The 24,058-nt window shown below is 39.0% G+C and overlaps 1 protein-coding gene across 3 annotated transcripts; it reads left to right on the top strand.

Moving 5' to 3' along the window:
* The first annotated feature begins 654 nt into the window (after nucleotides 1-654).
* Nucleotides 655-21,924, top strand: TRA2B (transformer 2 beta homolog). Of its 3 annotated transcripts, none has more exon segments than NM_001131942.1 (9): nucleotides 655-917; nucleotides 12,055-12,188; nucleotides 13,173-13,335; nucleotides 14,808-14,996; nucleotides 16,677-16,792; nucleotides 17,616-17,699; nucleotides 19,238-19,297; nucleotides 20,294-20,367; nucleotides 20,941-21,919. In NM_001131942.1, coding segments are annotated over 9 exon segments (867 nt in total). In that variant the 5' UTR covers nucleotides 655-881; the 3' UTR covers nucleotides 20,952-21,919.
* Nucleotides 21,925-24,058: the final 2,134 nt, after the last annotated feature.

Genomic DNA, 24,058 nt, shown 5'->3' with positions numbered 1-24,058 from the left:
TGGAGTGCAGCGGCGCGATCTCGGCTCACTGCAACCTCCGCCTCCCGGGTTCAAAAGATTCTCCTGCCTCAGCCTCCCGAGTGGCTGGGATTACAGGCATGCATCACCACTCCCGGCTACTTTTTTTGTATTTTTAGTAGAGACGGGGTTTCACCATGTTGGCCAGGCTGGTCTCGAACTCCTGACCATGTGATCCGCCCGCCTCGGCCTCTCAAAGTGCTGGGATTACAGGCGTGAGCCACCGCGCCTGGCCGATCTGACCTTTCTTAAATGAAGACGTATTCAGGAAGGAAATATCTACAAGTAAGGCAAAATGAAGTAAGAACCCACTGTGCGAACATTCACTTCTCTAACAAAGGAAAGACACAAAACGAGAAATAAGGCGGAGAAAGGAATTGAGATTGGGGGAAACAGCATCTCCTCCCTCCCCGCACTCTCGGCAGTTTCCCTGGAAAGTTCTAGAAGGGATTCAGAAGTGGCTGGTGACATCACTGTGGCTCCGTGGCGCCCACCACAGCGGCCAAACGACACGCTAGCTTTCCCGCCTCATAGAGGCTCGTGAACGGGGGTGGGGCCCTGCGAGGGGCGGGGTCACGTCACTTCCTGTGCGGGACGCGCTGCGGCTGGAGAGGAAAGGCAGAGTGAGGAGGGGCGAGGCCAAGAAAGCGCGCGTTTCTGGGAGGGGAGGAGCCTGGCTAAGGAGTGCCGCGTCACATCCGGTAGAGTTAGAGCCCGTGCGGAGGCGGTGCGGAGCGGTTCGGCTCTGAGCGGCTGGGCGACCGGCGCGTCGTGCGGCGCTGCGGCGGAGCCTCCTTAAGGAAGGTGCAAGAGGTTGGCAGCTTCGATTGAAGCACATCGACCGGCGACAGCAGCCAGGAGTCATGAGCGACAGCGGCGAGCAGAACTACGGCGAGCGGGTACGTAGAGCTGCTGTAGGGGGCGGCTGTGTGGTCCTAGCTCCTTGCATCTTTTTCTAGGCCCATCGGCCTCGTGCCAGGAGGCAGGGGCGTTTTAGGCTCCGAAGTCTGAAGCCGGGAGGGCAGGCAAGGGAGACAGCATTTAACCAAAAAAAGCCCTTGTGGGTAGTGCCTTAGTGCTTTTGGTCGTGAAGGAGGGAGGCCACCGGCGGGTTTATGTGGCTTCTGCCCGAGACGGCGGTTTTTCCCGTTATAAGCGGGGGAAGATGAAAATGGCCGCTGCGTCCCCGCGGTGTTGGGGGAGGGGAGCGATATCTTATTTCGGCGTTGCTCTCCTGCGAAGGTCCGCAGCAGCCATCTTGGGCTGGCGGGCTGGGCGCGCTGCCAGAGGCACAAAATGGCGGAGAAGCCGCGCGGCAACGCGGGCCCGACCCGTCGCGGGCCGCGCTTCGTAAGGCCGCGTGGTGGGGTGCAAGGGGACAGACGACGTTCTTTTGAGTCTTTGGGCCGGTGTTTAGGTTAACGAAGGACTGTCTTTGCCTCCACGGAAAGGACGGAGTCTGGGATGTCCTTGGGGCCTCTTAAGATGGAAACTAATCCGAGGCCGACTAAGTTCTGGGCCCGTTAGGTGGAGGGGATTGCGTGAGGGCTTTGTGTTTGGCCTAAATGAAGCGCTTTTCTCTGATGCTGAAAGGGCTTCCCAGGCAAAAATCTGTATCAGTATTCTATTAGGACAGACCACAAAGTCGCTAAGATGATTTTGTGGACATCGCATTTCCAAGGGATTGTGAAGGAGAAATTGGCGGGCAACCATTTACGGCGCCGTTATTTCCTTTGTTTTGAGGCGTTCTAATACTTAGAACCACAGCGTGTGTTGGCTACAGTTTTCTTTCCCTTAAGTTTCCACCTCTTAAAGGTGTTCAGTGAGGGTTGATTGAATTGCGGGAACTAGACAGTTCTAGGGTTTAAACAGCATACGTAGCTGGTCTGTGGGGCTCTGGGTATTAGATTCGGAAAGCATTGAACGATGCGAACATACGAGGCTTGCTAGAATTAAGAGCAATCTGTTAGAAGGGTAATAGAAAAGCACCATAGAAATTGATTTTTGAGGCTGTTATGGGAATAATTTGTGTTTTGTTTTTTTTTAAAGAATTTGTTACCTAAGTTTCTCCTTGTTGGTAAAGCTACCTTAAGATCTGAATATGATTTATCAGGTAAATAAGACTATTAAATGTGTTAGCAAACTTTCGATTAAGATTTTAGATGATTCGTTAGAGTATTTTAGGAAGAAACTTTCAGTGATGAAGCGTGAGTTTCCTGCGTAATTTTGGAGCCCAAACTGCTTAATTTGGTTTGAACTAATCAAGCCTTGCGTTTACATATTCGGATGAGCATAGAGTTTTTAGTTTTTGATTTTTCCCGAAGCTGATTGACTCCAATGTCACGAGTGTTTTAGATTTTTTTCTTTTTTTAAGTTCTTGCTTTCTTGGGTAAGAAAGTTGGGATTGAGCTCAAAAGTTGTTAAAAAGTCGTGACTTCTGATCATTGGCAGTTGAATCTGTTAAAACTAGTCATTGGTGTTTGGACTGCAAAGCGATTTTAAAGTCTTTTGTTACTAAACAGAAAAATTCAATTATTGGGTACCTTTGTACTCTTCAAAAATACTAAATGACTGGCTTCTGACTAGAGGAGCTCTCGGTTGAATACACGTGAAGAATGCTTGAGAATGGAAAATTGCCCAAAGAGTTCATTAGTATATTTTACGTGAGAAGGGAAATAATTGAAATTAGGTTCCAGTTTGAGACTCGGCTCAAGAGAAATTTGAAATTTTCTGATTGGTTGTTATCTTTTTACTAGTAAAAGTACACTGTGTTTTTCGCAATCTTTGACTTGTAGAGGGAGGTTAACTTAATATGTTAAAAATTGAGATTTTTTTTTTTCTTACATAAGAGTCTTCGCTTTCTGGCGGAGATCTCTAAACTTTTACGTTGTGAAATACTTCCATATTGTTGTGTTTGGTGTTTGCGTGTTTGTGTTCCAATTGGAACCTTTAAGGGTTGGAATACACCTGAATCAAACACGTGTCTAGGCTTCCAAAGCAAGCTTGGGAAACCATAAAGCTCAATGGAACAGTTTGATCTTAGACATGCCTGTGGTGTAAATGATGCTTCTCTGGAGCCAGAAAAATGAGTGTTACTCGACTCGAGGCTTCTGGACTGGGTCTTAATGTAAATCATTAATCTCTTCAAATCAGTGGAATTCTCCCTTATTTATCTGTCTCTAATCCAGACAAACCCACCCCTCTGTGCCCCACCTTTTCCAGTGACTGTAGGAGTTTGTTGTTGTGTCCCTCCCCTTTAAGGTTGGGTGTAGGGGATAAATTATTCTCACTTTGATCACTCAATAGAATACATTTGGGTGAATATAATGACATTTAAAGAACTGACGTGTCCCTTATCCTTCGTTGTTCTGTGGGATTTATTTTTCCCCCATCTCAAAGGTAATAATAGATTAACACTAAAATCTGTCTATAGGGGTCTGATTAGCAGACTTAACCTGATCTGGCCAAACCACTTTCAAAAGTAAGATCTCATTTTCATCTCCAGATTCAAGCCTCTTCCCCCCAAATTGCTTGCATTTTGTAAAGGGGTTGACTAGCACCATTTCTTTGCAAAAAGAGGCACTCCTGGCCTTTAAGTCACAATTACAAGAACTTGAATAAAAAGCTGATAAGTTTAGAAGTGCAGGGTAATCTTCAGAGCCCAATAATGGTCACAGCGTATAGGGTGTGTGAGATTTGTATGTTGGTCTTGCACGCGGTGTAATGTTCTGACCCTCTCAACATTGTAATGAGTTTCTACAAGTCAGTCTTTACTAAAGGAATCCAGAAACTAAGGAGACACTGATGTATGGACCAGATGTTAAAGAAAATGTTTTGACACAGCAGATACTCTGATAGAATACTGGCTATTATTTTTGTAGAACCGATGTGTTTGCAACATAGGCATGTAATCTTTATCTTTAGAGATTTTATCATTAGAGATGAATAGCAGCATCTGGACACCAACCCATCAAACTGCCTTTCAAATTCTGCAGTTTTTCTCATCTTCTGCTTAATCTTGGGATGTCTTTATATTCCTTGGTTTTAGCTCCTAAACTCTAAATTCTGATTTTCAAAACTGAAACATCTCTGAATCTACTTCTTTCTAGTTGTAGCCATCTCACCAAATTCCTTTAAAAAAGGATTGAATTGTCAAATAGGAGGAAATTGTTTTGTATTGTGAGTCTGGTTAGGTTTATCAGTCTCTTGAAACCAGGTTGAAATATTTTTTTTTCTTGGTTTTAAACAAGAATGCTTTAATATTGTGGATATTATCTGGAACGTGACATTTTCAAGCTGACATTACAAGTGATTTTATAAGGTAAGTACTGCTGATTTTGCCAAAAGGTTGAAGAGGAATTCAGGTGGTGGGGAAAGTGTTAATGGGATTTGCCTTACACAGCCTTTTTTCCTTCTTTCTCTACAATAAAACCCGAACGTAGGTGGTAAATATTAATGCTTTCATAGTTATTTTGCCCAGGACAAGGGCAGAGCTACAGCTGTGTATATTTCTTGAGCCTTGGCATTTGATGTTGATCAGTGTTTTTACATATGCGACTGTTTTCTTAACAAGGCATGGTGACTGATGTTTAGGAATTTTAAGTGTTTTGACCCAGGTTAGTATTGGGGGTGTGGGATATGTAGAATTAGATATTGAAATCACTTAGTATTGTTTTTAAACTGCAAACCAAAACAAGTTCTTCACTGTAGCAAATTACAGTCTTGAAATTCCCCCAAAATCTTTGCTTTGAATTGGGTTTTGGAGGTTACATTGAGATTGATGTTATCAACATAGATTGTTACCTGACAGTTTGGATAAGGGGCCCCTTTTTCTCTTTAATTTTTGTGGTTAGAAATTAGGTTAAAAGGTAGTCTTCTGGAAAGTCAAAAGATACTTAACATTTGCTTTTGTTGGGGAGTACTGAATGTTTTATGAATGTAAATTTAACAGTCTGTGCTATATTTGCAAGAGTTTTTATAAGCACGGGCCTACAACTAATTTCAGATGATGATTTTTTCCAGACACTATTCTCCAGTTTTTGAGGATTTATCTATCCATTCACCCTTCTGGTAGACAGTTTGGCTGCCAGAAAAAAATACAGTCCTTATTATATTGATATGAGCATTGACCTTTCCATAACAGGATTAATGAGTTTTTCTTTGCCCGTATCCCTCCCAATTTTTAAAATATTGCCTTGTCAGTCAACTTAATGAGTTTGTGCATGTTTAATGTTAAATGGATTCCAGTTGTATCCCCTAGAAACATTTTAACAAAAATTGTGTTGGTAGGACAAGTTTCTGTTTATTTCTAATTAGGGTCTCTTAACTAAATGTACATAACATTAGCCCAAGAGTTGGTCTTCTGGTTTTATAAAGTAGCAACTTGAACTTAGATGAGTTGAAATAAATCTAATATTTATAATAATTTAGTAATGGTTTTGTTCTTAGGCTATAAGAGAAGGAACCAGGTTAGGAAGGGGTAATGAAATAACAGCAGGAAGGTATCCACATTGGAAACAGTTGTGATAGCTAGAGGTATGGCCTCTATTCTTGTATCTTCTGCATCTAAGTGCCCTGTCTGTATCGAAGTTTTAGGAGGCCCTAAGGAAACCTGCTTGGGCATTCTGATTCCATGATTACATTTGTGCTGCCAGAAAACATTTCCCATTGCATTTTAGTGATGGATATTTAAAGAAAACCAATTACTGTAACTCCCTTAAATAAAAACATATTTAAAAATTTTTGGATTAAATAAACAATAATTGACTTTAAAACTAGACTGGAAATTATCCTTTTGTTAGGAAAGACATCACAGCACTTGCCAGGTTAACGATGGTTGTCTTTATGCCCAGATAGGTATAAAGACTTGCAATTTTTTTTAAACAAAGCCTTAAATTTTTTTCAGGAGGAAAAACCAGGAGAGGAAATAATTGACAATAAAATGAAAGATCATCAAGGTGAAATGTAGGATAACAAGAAAAACTAGCATGTTTTATGGAGGCAGTATTTTGTTTAGTATGTTCAACAGACATTTACAGATCAACTAAATTCAATCTTTTTAATTATTTGAGGAGGTGAGCTATAATTTAAATAGTGCCACCTTTTAAAGTAGTATTTCTCCTTTGGACATCCAGAAGACTTAATATTTTCTTCATTGAGGGGGAAAATGTACAACAAAACTCTTTGAAAATACCAGTGTTGGATTCAAGTTTGTTCTGCTTTCCTTCATAGCTACTGGCATATTGTAGGTGGTTGACTTGATTGTCTTTTTATGATTCATACTATAAAATCTCACTAAAGCAGCTTTTTCAGGGGGTGGGTTACACTTAATTTCCAAATTGTCAGGTTCCCTGACACTGTCTTTCTACAGAGCTCTTTAAATACAGTACAAAAATGTGTGACGTTAAATACGTTTCTTTATCCTATCTAGACAAGTCACAATACTGTAAACCTCTTCAACCCTGAGCGTTTGTCATTGTACAAATGAATTGTCCGTGCTTTCCTTTCATGCACTTATGTATTAATGTGTCACTTTTTGACTAGAGGTGTGCTTTTGACACTTAATCTATTTTCTATTGAATATAATAAGAAGTGTGAAATGTAACTAATAGTTCTTAAAATGTTAAGTGAACAGTAAATGTTCAGTGGCGCACTTCACATTCAACTTAAGCATGATAAATCTATTTGAAGTAGAGAAATGAGATTGATAACCATATATTTTAGAAACAGCAGAAAACTATGTAGTTTTCAGTTTTTTGAGCTGCATATTCTAGTTTCGTTTTTTTTTTTTAATCCAAATCAACAAAGGGATTTTTTTTTTTCTAGTTTCAGTTTTGGCACTGGATTTTATCCTGGAGTTTTAAAATATTCTTCATCCTGTTCTTTTTCTATTAAGGTTAATGTTGAAGAAGGAAAATGCGGAAGTCGTCATTTGACAAGTTTTATAAATGAGTATTTGAAGCTCAGGAATAAGTGAAGCTGAAATTTGAAAAAATAAAAGAAAGAATGCATGCTAATTATCAGACCAGAAGTCCCACTTGTAGAATATTGAGCAATTTGTGTGAAGTGGGGAAGATGAAAGAAGTCAGAATTTGAAACGGAAGAATGAAGAAAAGAAATAAAAATGAAGTTAAGATAAGAAGTAATCTGGAATCAGAAAGCACTACGCTAAGTAATTACTAGTCTGTTTATGTGTCCCTGTATATTTTGCTAAACATGCATGCATTATTTGTTTAATAGAGGAAAATATATACAGGGTAAAGAAGTGCCTTCCAGGGGAAACGTTTAAATTAGGTAATTCTGATTTAACTGCTTAGTCAAATGATTGAAATGCAATTTTTAAAAAATAATATTTAGTAGTCAAGCACCAGGCAGCAATGAGCTCTCCAGCATGGGTAACAATGGGCTTCATGTTGTCCTCTCTAGATAAACTTTACCTATCTAATGTTGCTGGTCCTGGGGCATGAGCGAATACCTCCAGGGTTGGAACTGGTGGTCTTTGCCACCTCCCTGGACTCTTAGATTGCACTGACCCCTTTCAGTACTGAGCAATGTATAGTAGAATATTTTCTGTTAAACGATTTTCAAAAGGATGTCACCAGGATGGATATGGAACCAAACCCCCAAAATCCAAACAAAGCATTGAATAAAATAGTTCCCTTTGGCATTTAGTGTGTTAGTTTTTTCCATATGGCACTAGTGGAAATCTGTGAGCATTTGGGCCCTAAATTTAAGATGCATATTTGCTAAATACACAGGGATGGTTTTTCAAATTCTGTTTCTGTTTAATGCCTATTTCAGCTGATTGACTAGGATTACTGATAAAATACTGTAGCTTCCCCTTAGAAGAGGTGGGTCACACAAGTGAACAGGATAGCTAATACAAATTGCAGTAGTGGCAGATGCTTTCATTCCTGTTTCTCCTTTTCTGCTATCATCATTTAGCTATTGTAATGTTAGAGGTACAGGTTACAAATTAGCTTTATTCTGGTTACCCATCCCTACCACTTATTGAGAAATTCAACCCAAAAGCTGTCCCTTCTTTTCTGTGTGTTTTGTTTTAGCTGAGTAGAAGGGCCAAATGATTGGTGTAATGTTATTTTCAGTTGAATGAGACAAGTACACATATCAAAAATAATACCCAGTAGTAGCCAGCCAACAGTTTTCTACCAAATTGAGAATGCCAAGGGTATCATCTCACACATTTCTTCCTGAAATAAACTTTCTCTGAGAGTTGTCAGGTCTTCATGCTCTTGGAGAAAGTGACTTAAATGGCATCCTTGGAGAATCCATTTTCTGATGCTTTCAGGACTGTTTATTTCTATATCTTGCAAGCAGAAGAAAATTTTCTCTTAAGAAGTTTTGCATTCTTTTGTCAAATGTTTTGCCATAGATAAACTAATGATAACAAATGTTATTTTATGTTCCAAATTACTCAAAGAGCAGGCAGGAAACTGAGGTAAATGTGTGAATGAATATTAAGTTTTAATTCCAAGCCCATGGATTCTTTTATCAAGAAACCTGACAGGTCCTTGGGGTGCAAAAGAGGAAAAGACCTCTTAACCCCCAGCCCACTAAAGGAAAGAAAGCAATTTGGAATCTGGTTATGACCCAAGCTGGACAGACTTAAGGTGAGAAAACATTGCTAGTGGACCATTGTGTCCATTTGTTTTTGTTTTCCCCCTTGACCAAAGCATCTGTGGGTCCTAATGTGTGTCTTCCTCGGGCCGTAGGGAAGATGAGGAGGCTGGCTTCTGTTCCTGAGAACAGGCAGTGTGTGAAAGACTGCCTTAATCAGACGTCTGATTAATGCTAGGGGGAGTCAAAACAAGGAAGGGGATGCGAATGTTTCAGGAAGAAGATACCTTTGCCAGGGGAAAAAAATGAGTAGGAAGCATGTAACTTCTGAAGTTGACTAAGTCAAGTAAGTCAGACTTAACTAGTATGATAAACACAGTGTTTTAAGAGATGCAGAGTGTTTATGAGCCACTGTTTTAAATCTAACAAACTACATTCAGTTTTTAAAATAATACAGGGATTGGATGGTTAGTCCTTCTTTCAAATACGTTTTTGTAAGGTGGTTGCTGTTCTCAGAATAGGGAGATGTGGATTATTTTGTTGGAAGGCTAAGTATGTTGTATTTTTACTTGATGTATTCCCTGCAGGTTTTGTATTAGGATGTGGCTGAGATCCAGTCTCTGAGAGCTTGATTGATTCCCTGAGCATTTTTTCAGGGAAATTTTGTCTTTATTCATGCTGATTTTCGTTTCATGGTCCGTTTTTTTGAGGCAGTGGTGTCCAGTTCTCTCTGTTGGTGTGGTTTTAATGTGTTGACCATGTCAGCCCTGAGAGTGGAATTTGAAGAATCCATAGATTTAGGGACTTCCCCAACTGGTTTTATAGCTTTGCCTGTCTGCATTAAGACTTAAAGTTAATTATGCTTTCGATTTGGGTGCTAATTTTAGGTCTTATTTCTTGTAGGCAAGTTTTATTCCCTTTCATATGTATTTCCCAGCCAGTTAAATGGCCAAAATAACTTCAGAAAGCTTTAGCTTTAAGAAAATATTCCTGATAAAGGTGGAGACGTTTAGGTGTTACCCAAACAAGTGTCAGTATAGAAAAGGAAGCCTTTGCATTCTGGTATTTCCCTTATTCCTGGCCCAAGAAATGATTGCTTACAAAATATATCTGCATAGTCCGTTAGTTTTGGAGGCTGAGTGAAAACTCCTGTGATTTCAGAAATATTGTATCTCTGATCCACTAGATTTTAAGGAGAAAACTTCATTAAGTCTTATTTTCTAGGTTAGGGGTACTGTCTCTTCCCTCAGTGGACAGGCTGCCGAAGCATCTTAGCTTAGAATAAAGGGTTTTCTGTTAAAGCCAGGAGCTTAAAGAGGATCTTGACTTGACCCATTCTTCTTTTATACTCAGATTCCTGGGCCAACTGATTTCTGTTAACTACAGTTACTTTATTGGTAGTCTTAACTGTTACTGTGAAACACCCATATTCTGCTTTCACTTCCTAAGAAAATTTTCATTTCCATTGAGGTAATCTTTCTAGTGTTGGAGTAACAGGCTTTTAGCAACTTTTGGATTCCCCATTTCTATATTCTCACCTATATTAATTTTTGCCTGTGGTAAAAATAGCAAAACTACACCCTCATTTTTGAGACTTCCTCCTTTGTCCATGGAGAGAAGGGAGGTGTCCATTCAGAATACTTGATAGGGAATTCCAAGGGATTGTTGTTAATTGGAATCCCCAGAGCATCACTACATCCTTTAACCATTTCTTAATGTTAAAGGCAGCTGTCCTCATTAATAAAGAAGGGTATCATATTTTTTCTTTTAATCTCTTTACAGTCACTCATGGAGGGAGGTAGAGGGGAAAGGCTGTCACATTTCATGTCACCCCACCATGTTTTATAATGGCTTTGAAGTCATTTGAACGTTTCTAGAGTCGTCTGGGGCCTAGAGACCTGAACTCATTTTACTGGATGAGTTAGCCTTTCCTTCTGTGTTAACCCTCAAACCTTAATTTGTCTCTTCTGTGTTACATTATAAATGTTTTCCTTGAGCATCAAAGGATCATCCAAATTTTCTCTACTATGTTGTAAACCACAAAACTATCTTCTAAAGTGTTTTGAGCTGTAATTTAGAATAATCCTCTACTATCTTTTCAAGAATGTCCAGAATACTCTGAAGATGTATCACACAAGGAAATCTCCTGTGATTAAATTTTATCTGAAAGCTTCACCTTTGATTCATGTCATATAGTGACTTACTGTAATACTGCTTCCTTTTGAGTCTTACCATTTCTGCTCTCTGGAGTAGAAAGGCTCACCAGGCTTTACTTTGTCTAAGTTTGATAACCTAAAATAAAGGTTGCCTTGATAATTTTACCTAGCTATCAGACTGACTAGGAGTAGGTTCTGTCCTTCCTCATCTACTGTTTTGGTGCCTTGGCAGAACTTTTCCTTGGTTTCATTACTTAGTATACCCTTTTGTTGATTGACCAGGTGTCTTTAGCTCATTGGTGACCTAGTTATCCTGGTTACCATTCCTTTGCAATTTTTCATTACAAATCCCCCCCTAACCTGCCAGCCAATCCCAGTTTTGGTTGGAAAAGCTATGAGTACACAATATTTACCTAAACTTTGGCTTTTGTGTGTAGTTTCTGTACTCTTCTGCTTCCTGGGCCCTAGGTTAGGAGCTCCTGATTTAGCTACCCTGGTTTTAATGTGTACTTAAGTAACTAGGTAAGTTAGGTTAATTCCTGGTTTCCCATAAGTTTGTCCTGGCTCATCTCCATTTAGCTGGAGAAGCTGTGGAGGATCTCTGACACCCTCTCTACTGTTATTTGTGTGTAGTTCGCTGTTCTGTTGTAGCTCCATCTGGTTGCTTTCAGTTTTTTAGGGGGCCTCCCACCATGGTTAGATGCAATAGGGTTTTACAGGGTTTAGTGTCCTTCAGGCTAGCCTTTGCTTTCCGCTAGGTTTCTGCTTTTCTCTAGGATTTGAAACTGAGATCATCATCTTTATCTCTCTCATCACTGAATTATAGTAATAACTTGAAAGGTCAAGGTCTTTTTAAAAATCAAGCATTTTTTTTAAAGTAAATTATATAAATTTTATAGGATTTTGTTTTATTAATTGCAACTTGATTGAAATAGGTATAAAGTATAGGTGTCATAGTTAATAAGGTTCCGTCTCACCCTAGTCTTTATGGAGTAACATTCTGAAACACAGTCCTTGGACAGTTCCCTTAACTGCTTGACTTTGGCACCCCTTTCTGAAGGAAGTGGGGTCAAATAACTCTTATCCCTGCTCCAAAAAGGTGGAAGAAAGGACAAGTTAATTGACTTATGTCATTTGGAGCAATGAAACTATTAACACCAGGTATACTCAGTTCCTGCCCTTACCTATATTTTCTTATCTTGGAAGGGGATTGCTGTCCCTCACCATTTATCTCACAGCAGCTTATTTGTTTTTAAAGTTGCCCAGAAAGTGTGCAAATTAAACTTTTAACATCTACGTGTAGGAATCCCGTTCTGCTTCCAGAAGTGGAAGTGCTCACGGATCGGGGAAATCTGCAAGGCATACCCCTGCAAGGTCTCGCTCCAAGGAAGATTCCAGGCGTTCCAGATCAAAGTCCAGGTCCCGATCTGAATCTAGGTAAGAAAGACTGTCTTGAGATTTCCTCGTTACTCTTAGCTCTGAAATTGGTGCGTGTTTTGTAAACCAGGAAGGTAGAGAGGGTTAGATTATTTGTTGGCCTATTAAATATTGGTACTAGAAGTGAACTTAAGTTCTGGGAGGCAAGACTAAAAGTGGTTAAGAGCCTGGGCTTTTGGAGTCAGGGTTCTCTATTTTTGCTGGTTTGGGCAGATTATATAACCTTTCAGCTTTAGCTTCTTTATAAAAGGCAAATTAGTAATACAGTACCAGTTCTTCAGGGTTGTTGTGAGGATTTACTGAATGTAAGTAAATTGCTTACTAGTATGGCAAATATACTGCAGAACATTGGCTTTCAGTAATTAGAATTCTTGATAAGTATATACATGGTGTGGTTTTTTTTTTTTTTTTTAATGTTGGTCAAGAGTAGGCTATATATACATCCTGGTTTGCCTGGGGCGATACCATTTATGCCTGTGGTCAGGCATAATTAACAGCACCCCTTTTCTTAAATGTGTCCTGGTTTCGATGACAGTTTAGAGTCACTCTAGTTAGTCAAGAGCCACTCAATTTTTTTGTTTTTTTAACTGCTGGGGAATACTCCTTGTGATTTTGTTACTGTATTAAATTAATGGTGGGCATAATGGGAGACAGAAAAGTAGAGAATGGTCTTCTGAGGGGGAAAGATGGGCACTAGCCAAGCTAGTAAAATGCTGCATGCCTTGATTTGTAAAAGATAAGTAATATGTCTTTAATTGGAAGAAATACTGGAGGAGAGCTTGTGGTTTTTTTTTAGAACGCTTCCTAGCAAAGTTGAAATGACTAAATAATTAGAGAAGAAAAGTATTGATCCTATTAAATTGGTAACCATGTTAGCGTATTCCTGGATTGTTCCCTCTTTTGGAGTTTAACTTTAGAACAGAGTAATAAACTTAAGACAATATTTGTTTTCAGTCGTAACCTTAGGAGGTCTTTGTCTTGCAGGTCTAGATCCAGAAGAAGCTCCCGAAGGCATTATACCCGGTCACGGTCTCGCTCCCGCTCCCATAGACGATCACGTAGCAGGTCTTACAGTCGAGATTATCGTAGACGGCACAGCCACAGCCATTCTCCCATGTCTACTCGCAGGCGTCATGTTGGGAATCGGGTAAGATGAAAAACTGGTTTTGAAGCAGTGAACTGCCTAAATTTACTTAAAGTTAGAGCTGATTTTGACAATAGAGCTTTAGCAGTGGGTGCGTGAGTGAAATCTTCAGAGGCTTTTTTAGTGTTTTGAGAGAGTCTTTTAAGTTAATCTTCCATGACGGGGTCTGCATTTGGGCTACCTGTCATTTAAGCAGAATACTGACACAATGGTGTGACTCCTTAGCCCATCAAAAACTTCCGACTGTGCATTACTATACTGTACTATAGTATTAGTACATTAGTTCAAAATACAGTTCTGTGCTAACGTTAACTCTTTACAGGCTGCATAAACCTAGTTAGATGCTCTCCTGACTTTCCCATTTAATTTGAAGCTGATTTCTTTTGGGTGTTGTTAAGGCATTTTTTACATTTCATGAAAGGCTTCAAATGAGATGATATTTATTGTGATTTCATTGTATAATCCAAGTGGTTTAGGAGGAGGGTGCGGGGGGGACTTAATGTTGTTAAAGTAGAGTAGAATTTTTCCTTAGTAAATTGTTAGTTTATGAAATAAATGGAATCTTTAGGTAAATTCGTCACAGCATCTGGAATGTTAGCAACATATGGTTCACTCTTTATTCTTTCCTCTTGTCATCTTTTTTTGAGACAGGGCCTCACTCTGTCACCCAGTCTGGAGTGCAGTGGTGCAATCTCAGCTTACTGCACCTTCTACTTTCCAGGCTTAAGTGATCCACCCACCTAAGCCTCCTGATTAACTAGTACTAGAGGCATGCCCCACCACACCCAGTTATTTCTTACATTTTTGTAGAGACATGGGGTCTCACTGTTGCCCAGGCTAGTCTCAAAACTCTCCTGAGCTTCAAGCAGTCCACCAGCCTTGGCCTCCCAAAGTGTTTGGATTACAAGCATGAGTCACTGCACGTGGCCAACTCTTGTTTCTTATGATTGCAAGCTGTTTATGACCTGTAAAATGGTTTGGTACGCATCCACTCAGGCTTTGTTTATGTACATACACTTGTGTATTGTGTTTCTAAAAAAATCAAACCATACATGTTCATCTTTTTGGCAATTCAGAGCATTCTATTGAATGGAAGGTGTGTCAACATTACAATTTTTTCTAGCTGATAGACACAGTGTGGTTCCAGTTATCCTTGTATGTCATGTTATGAATATGTGAATTTTTCTGAGAATAAATTCATAGAAGGAAAGATGCCAGGTTGCTTTTCGCCAGCATGAGTGCTTGTTTCCCTACTTAATTCTAAGGTTGAAATTTTTTCTTTTGCATTCTTTCCTACCCATTCCCAAAAATATTTGTAGTACTTGCTGTAATTTTGTAATTTCTAAGTGGTGTTTGGTCTAATTATTATGTACTTTTCTTGTTAGTGACATTTTGGCTAGTATACAGCTCCCTTTTTAAACACCTTTGATTTTATGACAACTTTTCCAAAGCTTAAAACTTTTTTTTTTCCCTAGGCAAATCCTGATCCTAACTGTTGTCTTGGAGTATTTGGGCTGAGCTTGTACACCACAGAAAGAGATCTAAGGGAAGTGTTCTCTAAATATGGTCCCATTGCCGATGTGTCTATTGTATATGACCAGCAGTCTAGGCGTTCAAGAGGATTTGCCTTTGTATATTTTGAAAATGTCGATGATGCCAAGGAAGTAAGTAAAAGTCAACCTGTTCCTTTGTAAACCATCAGTTCTATTGTTAACGCCAAGTACCAGTGACCAATTGCTAGGATAAGGACAAGGACAATCAGTAATACTTTGAACTTTTTCTCCAACCTCTTGTGGAGACTCAAGATACATGCAGAATAACAGAAAATTTTGTATAACTTGGGGAAGTTGGTCCTACCACCTGCTTTATTAGTTGCCACCTGTTGGGGTCAACTATACCCCAGTTCCGCCAGGATATGTAGTCAGTGTTTACATTGGGTTCACATTCTAGAGTCAAAAATAACCAAAAGCAAAGCTGTGATGCAGAAGGAAAACATTGTTCCTTTTTTGGCTAGTGAATGATGTCATATTTGGATTTTGATTTGTCTTGAGGCAGAATATAGAAAGAGTCAAGATTTGATATGTGGGGCTAGACCCCATTTAAGAAATTCAGATTTTAGGTACATTAAGGATGGTAGCTAAAGTCATCTCCAAGTATAGAGAAGAGGAAGAACTGAGAAACACTTAATGACAGTTGGAGTTTCACTCTTGTTGCCCGGGCTGGAGTGCAATGGCGAGATCTCCGGCTCACCACAACCTCCGCCTCCTGGGTTCAAGCAATTCTCCTGCCTCAGCCTCCTGAGCAGCTGGGATTACATTACAGGCCACCACACTCAGCTAATTTTGTATTTAGTAGAGACGGGGTTTCTCCATGTTGAGTCAGGATGGTCTCGAACTCCCAACCTGAGGTGATCCGCCCCCCTCGGCCTCCCAAAGTGCTGGGAGATTACAGGTGTGAGCCACCGTGCGCGGTCGCCCATTTCCCAATTAAATTTTTGCAGTAGGATCATAGCTCTCGGAAAATAGCATAAATTTTATCTTAATCTTTAATGCCAGAAACTGCTTGGGCGTAAACACTAGCTTGAACATCTGAACTAGAAGATAGCATAGTATTGGAATTAGAACCTTAAATTCTATTTAGGTGAAAGGATGTTTCCTCAAATTATGAACTTTAATGTGTTTGAAATGGGGTATTTTTATTTTTTAAATGTATGCTGTTAATATGTACTCTGGGAGAAGGAACTATATGTACTTAAGGCTTTGCTTCAGTCTTAGCTTTTGGCTTCCAGAGAAGGGCTAAGAAAACTTCCAAGGGTTAAATAATATGTTCAGGTTTCAGTCATAGGATCTCAGTCACAACTATTTAACTGTGTTGTTTTAACCCAACAGCAGCCAGATGAATGAGTTGGGGCCCTATTCCAATAAAAGATTATTTTGGGGCATTGGAATTTGGATTTTGTGTGTTTCTTCACTTGTCATGAAATACGATTTTTCCCCCTAGTTATTTAAATTCTTAGCTTATGGGTTATACAGAGACAGCCAGCTGGCCAGATTTGACCTACAGGCTATAGTTTGCAAATTGTGTGCTGCTTTGGAGCTAGAAATACTGTCAGGATTATAGTTAGGTAAAATAATTGTTTCAAGTTTTTATGAGTAGCTTTTACAAATGAACATTTAGTGGATGGAGGGAACAACACATTTCTAAGTTGTAGACCTTATGTTCTGGCTAACATTAAGATAACTTAATGCACCTAACTGAAATGTCCAGTGGGACCTTACTCCTAGCCACAGGATAATTAGTGGCTTTGTTCAGGATGTATATAACAATTTATTTATCTTTTGAAGGCTAAAGAACGTGCCAATGGAATGGAGCTTGATGGGCGTAGGATCAGAGTTGATTTCTCTATAACAAAAAGACCACATACGCCAACACCAGGAATTTACATGGGGAGACCTACTTAGTAAGTTTATTTTCAAAATAAATATAATTGGCGATTGTTCACTTGTCAAAGAAACACTTGTATTTGTGGAAAGTCTTCAGCACTTAGGTTTGTGCCATAAACTTGACTGTTGATTGATTAAATGCTCCTCATTAGGGCATTTTTCTCATTGTAGAAGTTCAACCATTACAGGTAAAACTAAATCTTAGTCACGTGCATTTCTAAATTCTTTTTTGTTTGTTGTTGTTGTTTGGTTTTGTTTTTGTTTCATTTTGAGATGGAGTCTCGCTCTGTCGCCCAGGCTGGAGTGCAGTGGTGCAATCTCAGTTCACTGCAACCTTCGCCTCCCGGGTTCGAGCAGTTCTCCTGCCTCAGCCTCCCGAGTAGCTGGGCCTACAGGTGCGTGTCGCCACGCCCGGCTAATTTTTTGCATTTTTTAGGGTTTTCACCACGTTAGCCAGGATGTTCTCGATCTCCTGACCTCATGATCTGCCTGCCTCGGCCTCCCAAAGTGCTGGGATTACAGGCGTGAGTCACTGCACCTGGCCTAAATTTTCTTAAATAGAGCAAAGTGATACTATTTTTGTTTCCTCTTAGAAATATGTGGGATATGCAAATTGATTGACCTCTGACAGGATCTGTGAGCCTCCTTAACCAAAGATTTTTAAAAATAGGTTTATATATATTGAAACAAGGGAAAGGGCAGTGTTTGCTCTATAGGTGAGAATTTTAACAGGAATAATTTTCATTTTCTAGTTAATGTGTCAGAAAAGACCTACTAGTAGATATAAAAACTCATGTTCAGAAAGATAAGGGAGGTCACCTGATATTTTTTTCTTCATAGTGGCAGTTCTCGCCGTCGGGATTACTATGACAGAGGATATGATCGGGGCTATGATGATCGGGACTACTATAGCAGATCATACAGGTAAGTTATGAGGTAGAAAGGTAAACGTCTGAATCTCAGTACAGTGTACAGAGCAGCACTATGCTTAAGTTTTAGCCTTTGTTAGAAGCTTAAATCAGATTTTACTGTTGTGTCTTAATCAATTTAATGTGTAATTGGATTTCTGTTAAAATATTCTAGAATATAAATGGGATTTAAATGATAACTTGGAATATTAATAAAATGTGTTTTATTTTTAAACATTGAATGAGGCTGGGCACAGTGGCTCACGCCGGTAATCCCAACACTTTAGGAGGCCAAGGCAGGCAGATCACCTGAGGTCCAGCCTGGCCAACATGGTGAACCCCGTCTCTACCAGAAATAAAAATTTAGCCAGGCGTGGTGGTGCATGCCTGTAGTCCCAGCTACTCGGAAGGCTGAGGCAGGTGAATCGCTTGAACCCGGCAGGCAGAGGTTGCAGTGAATTTAGATTGCACCACTGCACTCCACTCTGGGCAACAGAGCGAGACTCTCAAAAAATAAAAAAATGAATAGATAATGAAAGCAAAATTATAGGCTGAGGCCGGGGGATTGCTTCAGCCCAGGAATTTGAGACCAGCCTGAGCAGCATAGGGAGACCTCTACAAAAAATGAGGCAGGAAGCTGGGAGGGTTGAAGCTACAGTGAGCCAAGTATGCTCCCACCTGAGTCTCCTCCCCCAGAGCAAGACCCCACCTTAGAAGAAAAAATTACAGCCTCTGTCTTAGCCTTTTAAAAGCAAATTTCATAAACCATTTTGGAAAGCCAACACTTCTCAGGCAGTTTCTTGGAATCTCTTAATGCATGCATCGTACACTAAGGGCAGGTAAAACTGATGCCTTGAAAGAGTCCAGGGAATAATTTTAAAGGCGTTAATTTAGTATAACAAGGGTATGTGGCTTTTTATTATTGCCAAAAATTTGGTATTTCGGGGTTTGGGTAGGGAAATGTCAATCATAGTTTAAAAATAAAGATATCTTTGAGAATACTTCCAAAGAAAAATGAAGTAAAATTGTGACATTTTGGTCCTCCCTTGTCAAAATGTGTAATTTGACAAGTCAAATAATGTAAGTAAGTATTGACCACAGTTGTCATTGATAATGGTATTGAGGTATTTTGATGTCTTTTTTGCACATTATTTATTTGGTAATGTTTAAGAAGTTAACAGTTGTCAGTCATTGTCTGAAAGTGAGTCTGTAAGTGTATTGTTCAGTATTTTATCACCTGTGAAAACCCTTTTTTTATTTAAAGCATCACTGTTGAATGGTACTAAAGGCACAAATTTGTTGGGGCTGAGAAGATTAAGCTGTTAGTTTGATTTTTTTTTTTAAGAGCATTTACTTAGGAATGTTCTGTGTTCTAATACTACTCATTTCAGCCACCAGAGAGAACCCTATGCCAGTTCTGAAAAGGGTGGCAAATCACTTGACCTGCAGGAAACATCTCATTCATGCTCTATGAAAGTTTTTATTTTACTAAATGAATGACATAATTTTTTAAAACTTATAAACTGAATACGTGTTGCCTTTCTGTCTTCACAGAGGAGGAGGTGGAGGAGGAGGAGGATGGAGAGCTGCTCAAGACAGGGATCAGATTTATAGGTATGCCAGGAGAGGACTTAGCATCTGTACAACAGTATAAAGCTTCACATAAAGATGTTTGTCTACTAATGTTTTGGTAAATTATAAGTGGAATACCCAAAATCAGACTGTTTGAAGCTCATGAAAATATTCTAACGGAAACTAAATGTGTAAAATCTTTGTATATTTATAAAAATTAATTGGGTTTACAATAGGTTATTTAGTGGTACCATTTTATACCGTGATGAGGTACAGTGATGTTAAAGTTAGTCACTGATAAGAACTCATTTTTTTGTCATTATGTTCTTGTATTACATTTTCCTTGCTTTTTGTAAGCATCTCAAATACCACAAGAACATTTCAAGCCAGCCTTTTTTACACAAAGCTAAATCCTGAAGCACTTGTGAAATTAGTTTTGGGTGTTCAAGAGGGTGCTGTTGGAATTATTTAATGGTATGGGAATTTTCTCATTTTTAATTTTGGAGACAGAGTGTTGCTCTGTTGCCTAGGCTGGAGTACAGTGGAGCAATTTGAGCTCACTGCAGTCTCTGCCTCCCGAGTAGCTGGGATTACAAGCATGCACCACCGCACAGAGCTAATTTTTTTTTTTTAGTAGAGACAGGTTTTCACCATGTTGGTCAGGCTGGTCAAACTCCTGGCCTCAAGTGATCATCCTGCCTTGGCCTCCCAAAGTGCTGGGATTATAGGCATTGAGCCACCGCACCCAGCCAGGAATTTTCTTTTATAAAACTCTCTTAACATACTTCACAAAACTTAAAAGGTAAGCAGATTAAAATATAGCAAGGATTATTTGACCTGAAACTTATTAAGAGTGCTTATTTGACACTTGGGCCTGATAATGTGCTTCATTCTCAAAATTTAAACAGACCTTGGAGGTTCATGCAGCTTTCCTTTTTTTGGGAACTGATGAAAGGGCAGTGTATATAGTCATAAATTTATATGTTTGGTCTAATTGTGATTTATTGAGACTTAGACAATGTTGACATTTGTTTATAGAAGGCGGTCACCTTCTCCTTACTATAGTCGTGGAGGATACAGATCACGTTCCAGATCTCGATCATACTCACCTCGTAAGTTTTTATCTTAATATGATTGTTTATATTGTATGGTTGCTTTGATGACAATGTATTCCCTTTTGCAGATAATGGATTGGTTTCAGGTAGTTTTATCTTATACCTATGATTCCCCACACACCCTGAATGTTTTTTGGTTCAAGAAAGTTTGTGGAAAACAACCCTTAGAATCCTATTATTTTTTAAGAAGGAAAAATTGGACAGCCCCCTGAGCCAGAGTAGGCTCAGAGACTCCTGTTGTTTCTAATTGAAATAGTAAATAATATATTTCCACCATTTAGTAGCTTTTCAAGAGTCCTTAAAAAATCTTGGACAGCGCAGAAACATGGATTACTTAGCCCTTTAGTTCTCAGGTTGAGTTAATATACTTCCCAGCAATTTCTGTTATTTAACATTGCTATCTCATTTCTGGTGTAATACTTACATGGAAGTCTTTCTCTATTTGGGGGTGGTGGGGGTCTGGTACATAGGAATTTCTTAATGGCAGAATATTCTGAAATTCTCAGCATTAAGGTATACTTGATAATTAGTTCACTTAATATTAAAGCATGTTCATTCTTTTCTTCCCAGGTCGCTATTAAAGCATGAAGACTTTCTGAAACCTGCCCTAGAGCTGGGATATTGTTTGTGGACAATATTTTTTATTGTCTCTTGTTTAAAAAGTGAACAGTGCCTAGTGAAGTTAGGTGACTTTTACACCTTTTATGATGACTACTTTTGGTGGAGTTGAAATGCTGTTTTCATTCTGCATTTGTGTAGTTTGGTGCTTTGTTCAAAGTTAAGTGTTTTCAGAAAAGTATGTTTTGCATGTATTTTTTTACAGTCTAAATTTTGACTGCTGAGAAGTTTCTATTCTACAAAACTTCATTTAAAAGGTTTTTCTACTGAATCCAGGGTATTCTGAAGATCGAAGCCTGTGTAAAATGCTACCAAATGGCAAAAAGCAACAATAAACAGTTTGATTTTTACTTTTCTTTCTAACATATCAATGCTTAGCAGAACTATTCAGATTGTCGGTAGTAAATTTAAAGACAAATGCCCGTTTTCTTCCAGTCCATGAAACATACCATACTTATATACCTGCAACTAAGTGTTTAAAATTATGCTCTGTAACTCTGTACTGCTATTATTAGAACTAAAAATCTTAAAATACAGCCAATGCTTAATGCTTATATCAATGTGGATTTGTCGGCTTTTATGTAATCTGTGATATGTATAGCAGGAAATACGAAGAGTTACACAGTGTATTCCTTAAAAGGCTGTTTCTTAAAGCTGTTACAAGGGGATAATGGTATTTCAACTAGTTATCAGCAAGTGACAATACATTCCACCACAAATATACTCTTGTTCTTCTAGCTTTTAGACTATATGAAAAAACTGGGTGCTTCAAAGTACATGATAAGGGAACACTATACCTGTGTCATGGATGAACTGAAGACTTTGCCTGTTCATTTTTTAAATATTATTTTCAGGTCCTTTGCTTACCAAAGGAGGCCCAATTTCACTCAAATGTTTTGAGAACTGTGTTTAAATAAACGCAAATGAAAAGAAAAATGTTGGTGCAGCTGTTCACAAAGAAGTGTTCTTGTTCTATTATAATTTAAGAGTTCTTCTGTAGTTTAATCGTTAGGGCAGTGTGTTCCTTGGGCTGAGGGGTATCTGCTATTTTGGGGTGGGGTGAGGGGGGGATGAATTTCTGTATTCCTGGAAAATTCAGAGTGCATAACTAGGTATTAGAGTGATCTCCATTTGGAGATGGAGTTACAGTACATAACTAGACTGCAGGTACTTGTAATACATGTTCTTAGTATTATTTTGCATTTAAGTAATTTTCATGACCAATTGTAGGGATGTTGCTACAGGTGGGTTATTTTGTTGCCTTGCTAACCTGTATCACATCTAGGTATTAGTATGTTTCAGGTACCTTGGGAAGCACTTCACATCCAATCTTCAGCAATGAAATGATGTAGAGTAAATTACCTTAGTTCAAATAGCTGTTTAAGTGGCAATGCCACGATCTGAACCTAGGTGATCTTAGTCCACAGTTCTCTTAATCATGATGTCTCAAATCTGGGTAGCTGGGTGATGGAAAATACCAGTAATGGAGCATAGGCAGTGTTGGCAGGTCTTAATTTGTAAAACTTACTGTCCAGGGTGTTTTCAGTGTCTGCCAATTTTTGGTAAATTAATATGCTTAGAGAACTACCCTTAGGTTTGTTTTTGATAAGCATGTGGAAACAACTTAGTATATGCCTGATGGGTTATGTCAAATTATTCTCAATGGGTTTTGAAACAATAATTTGTAGTATTTATATATAAAGTTGAGTTTTAGGATGTGGTCCCAGAGGGGGTTGTGTTATAGATGGATAAATTAAAGGCTGAGAAACCTGGTTTTATCATGGTAGTATATACTTTTTGAAGGCATCCTTTCCTGAAGTAACTACATTCTCCACCATTTTCTCCCTAACCAAACCTCTCCCCATCAGTTAACTGATGGCCTGTGAGTTCACGCTCCTGATAATCTCGAACATAACCCTCAGTTTCTATCCTAAAGCCTGAGTTTTAGCCCTTTCGTTGTGTAGCCATCCTTTATCCTGCTGATTGAAAGTTTCCTTTTTTAGGCTAGTTTGAGTTATTTTTCTGGCTTTTAGATTTGAAAGAATTTTAGCTATTTGACATGACTACAAAGAGTGTTAACAGGCAAAAGACCTTGAGGAAAATTTGGAATTTTACCAAGTTGTGACAGACTGAGAAGTAGTGAGACAAAGTGGTAATCTTTTGATGTGCTGTAATGCTAGTCACCAGTTTCATGAAAGGGAGGCAGCAGAATCAGACAAAAACCATGGAAGAGGATAAATTTGAGTCTTAAATTTACTGCCTCAAGGCAAAGGGACACTTGGAGGCTTTTATATGCCAGTACAAACAATCCCTTGCTTATAGCCGTAGGGCTGAGACTACTAAAACCAAATGTAAAGTTCATTTGGAAGACTGCTAAATTAAATAGTTTTATACTAGGCTTTTGCGAAACTTCTCGAAATCAACAGGGTCCCAGCAAGTGAAAATAAGGCTGTGTCAAAAGATTTGTAGACCTGGGAGCGGGGGTTTCCGACATCCTGGCCATAGATTGCCTGAGCTCCGCCTCCTGTTAGATCAGCAACAGCAGATTTACATAGCAGGAATCCTATTGTGAAGTGCGCTTGAGAGGGATCTAGGTTGCACATTTCCTTATGGAAATCTACATGTTAAGAGAATGCTCAAGCTCTGCAATGTTTACATTGTTGCCCCTACATAAGGAATATATGCCTTAAGATAAAACTAATAGTTCTTAGCCCTCTTACCCCATTGACTAGGATTCCAATTCTGCAAGGCCCAAGAGGAGAAATTGAGCATTAGAAGTTTCACCCAGAAGAAATAGAAAGATTTGGTTTGCATTATCAAAATTTCTGTAAATTCTATGGAAATTTTGAGGATGGATTAGGCTGGATTTATTAGCAGTGGACACGCCTCCAATATTCCTTCAGAATGCCATCTCAGTGGATTTTATTTGATTGGCTCTTGTAGGATTGGACTTAATGCTAGCTTATGCCAAATGTCATCAAAAAGCCAGAATGCTACTGCAGTAATGTAAAGGATTATTATATATAGTGTAAAGGATTATTATATGTAATCTTTTATATATAATATATAA

This window comes from Pongo abelii, chromosome 2 (genome assembly GCF_028885655.2).
Source record: "Pongo abelii isolate AG06213 chromosome 2, NHGRI_mPonAbe1-v2.0_pri, whole genome shotgun sequence".
Classification (NCBI taxonomy): domain Eukaryota; kingdom Metazoa; phylum Chordata; class Mammalia; order Primates; family Hominidae; genus Pongo; species Pongo abelii.
This window is presented reverse-complemented; position numbering and strand designations above follow the sequence as displayed.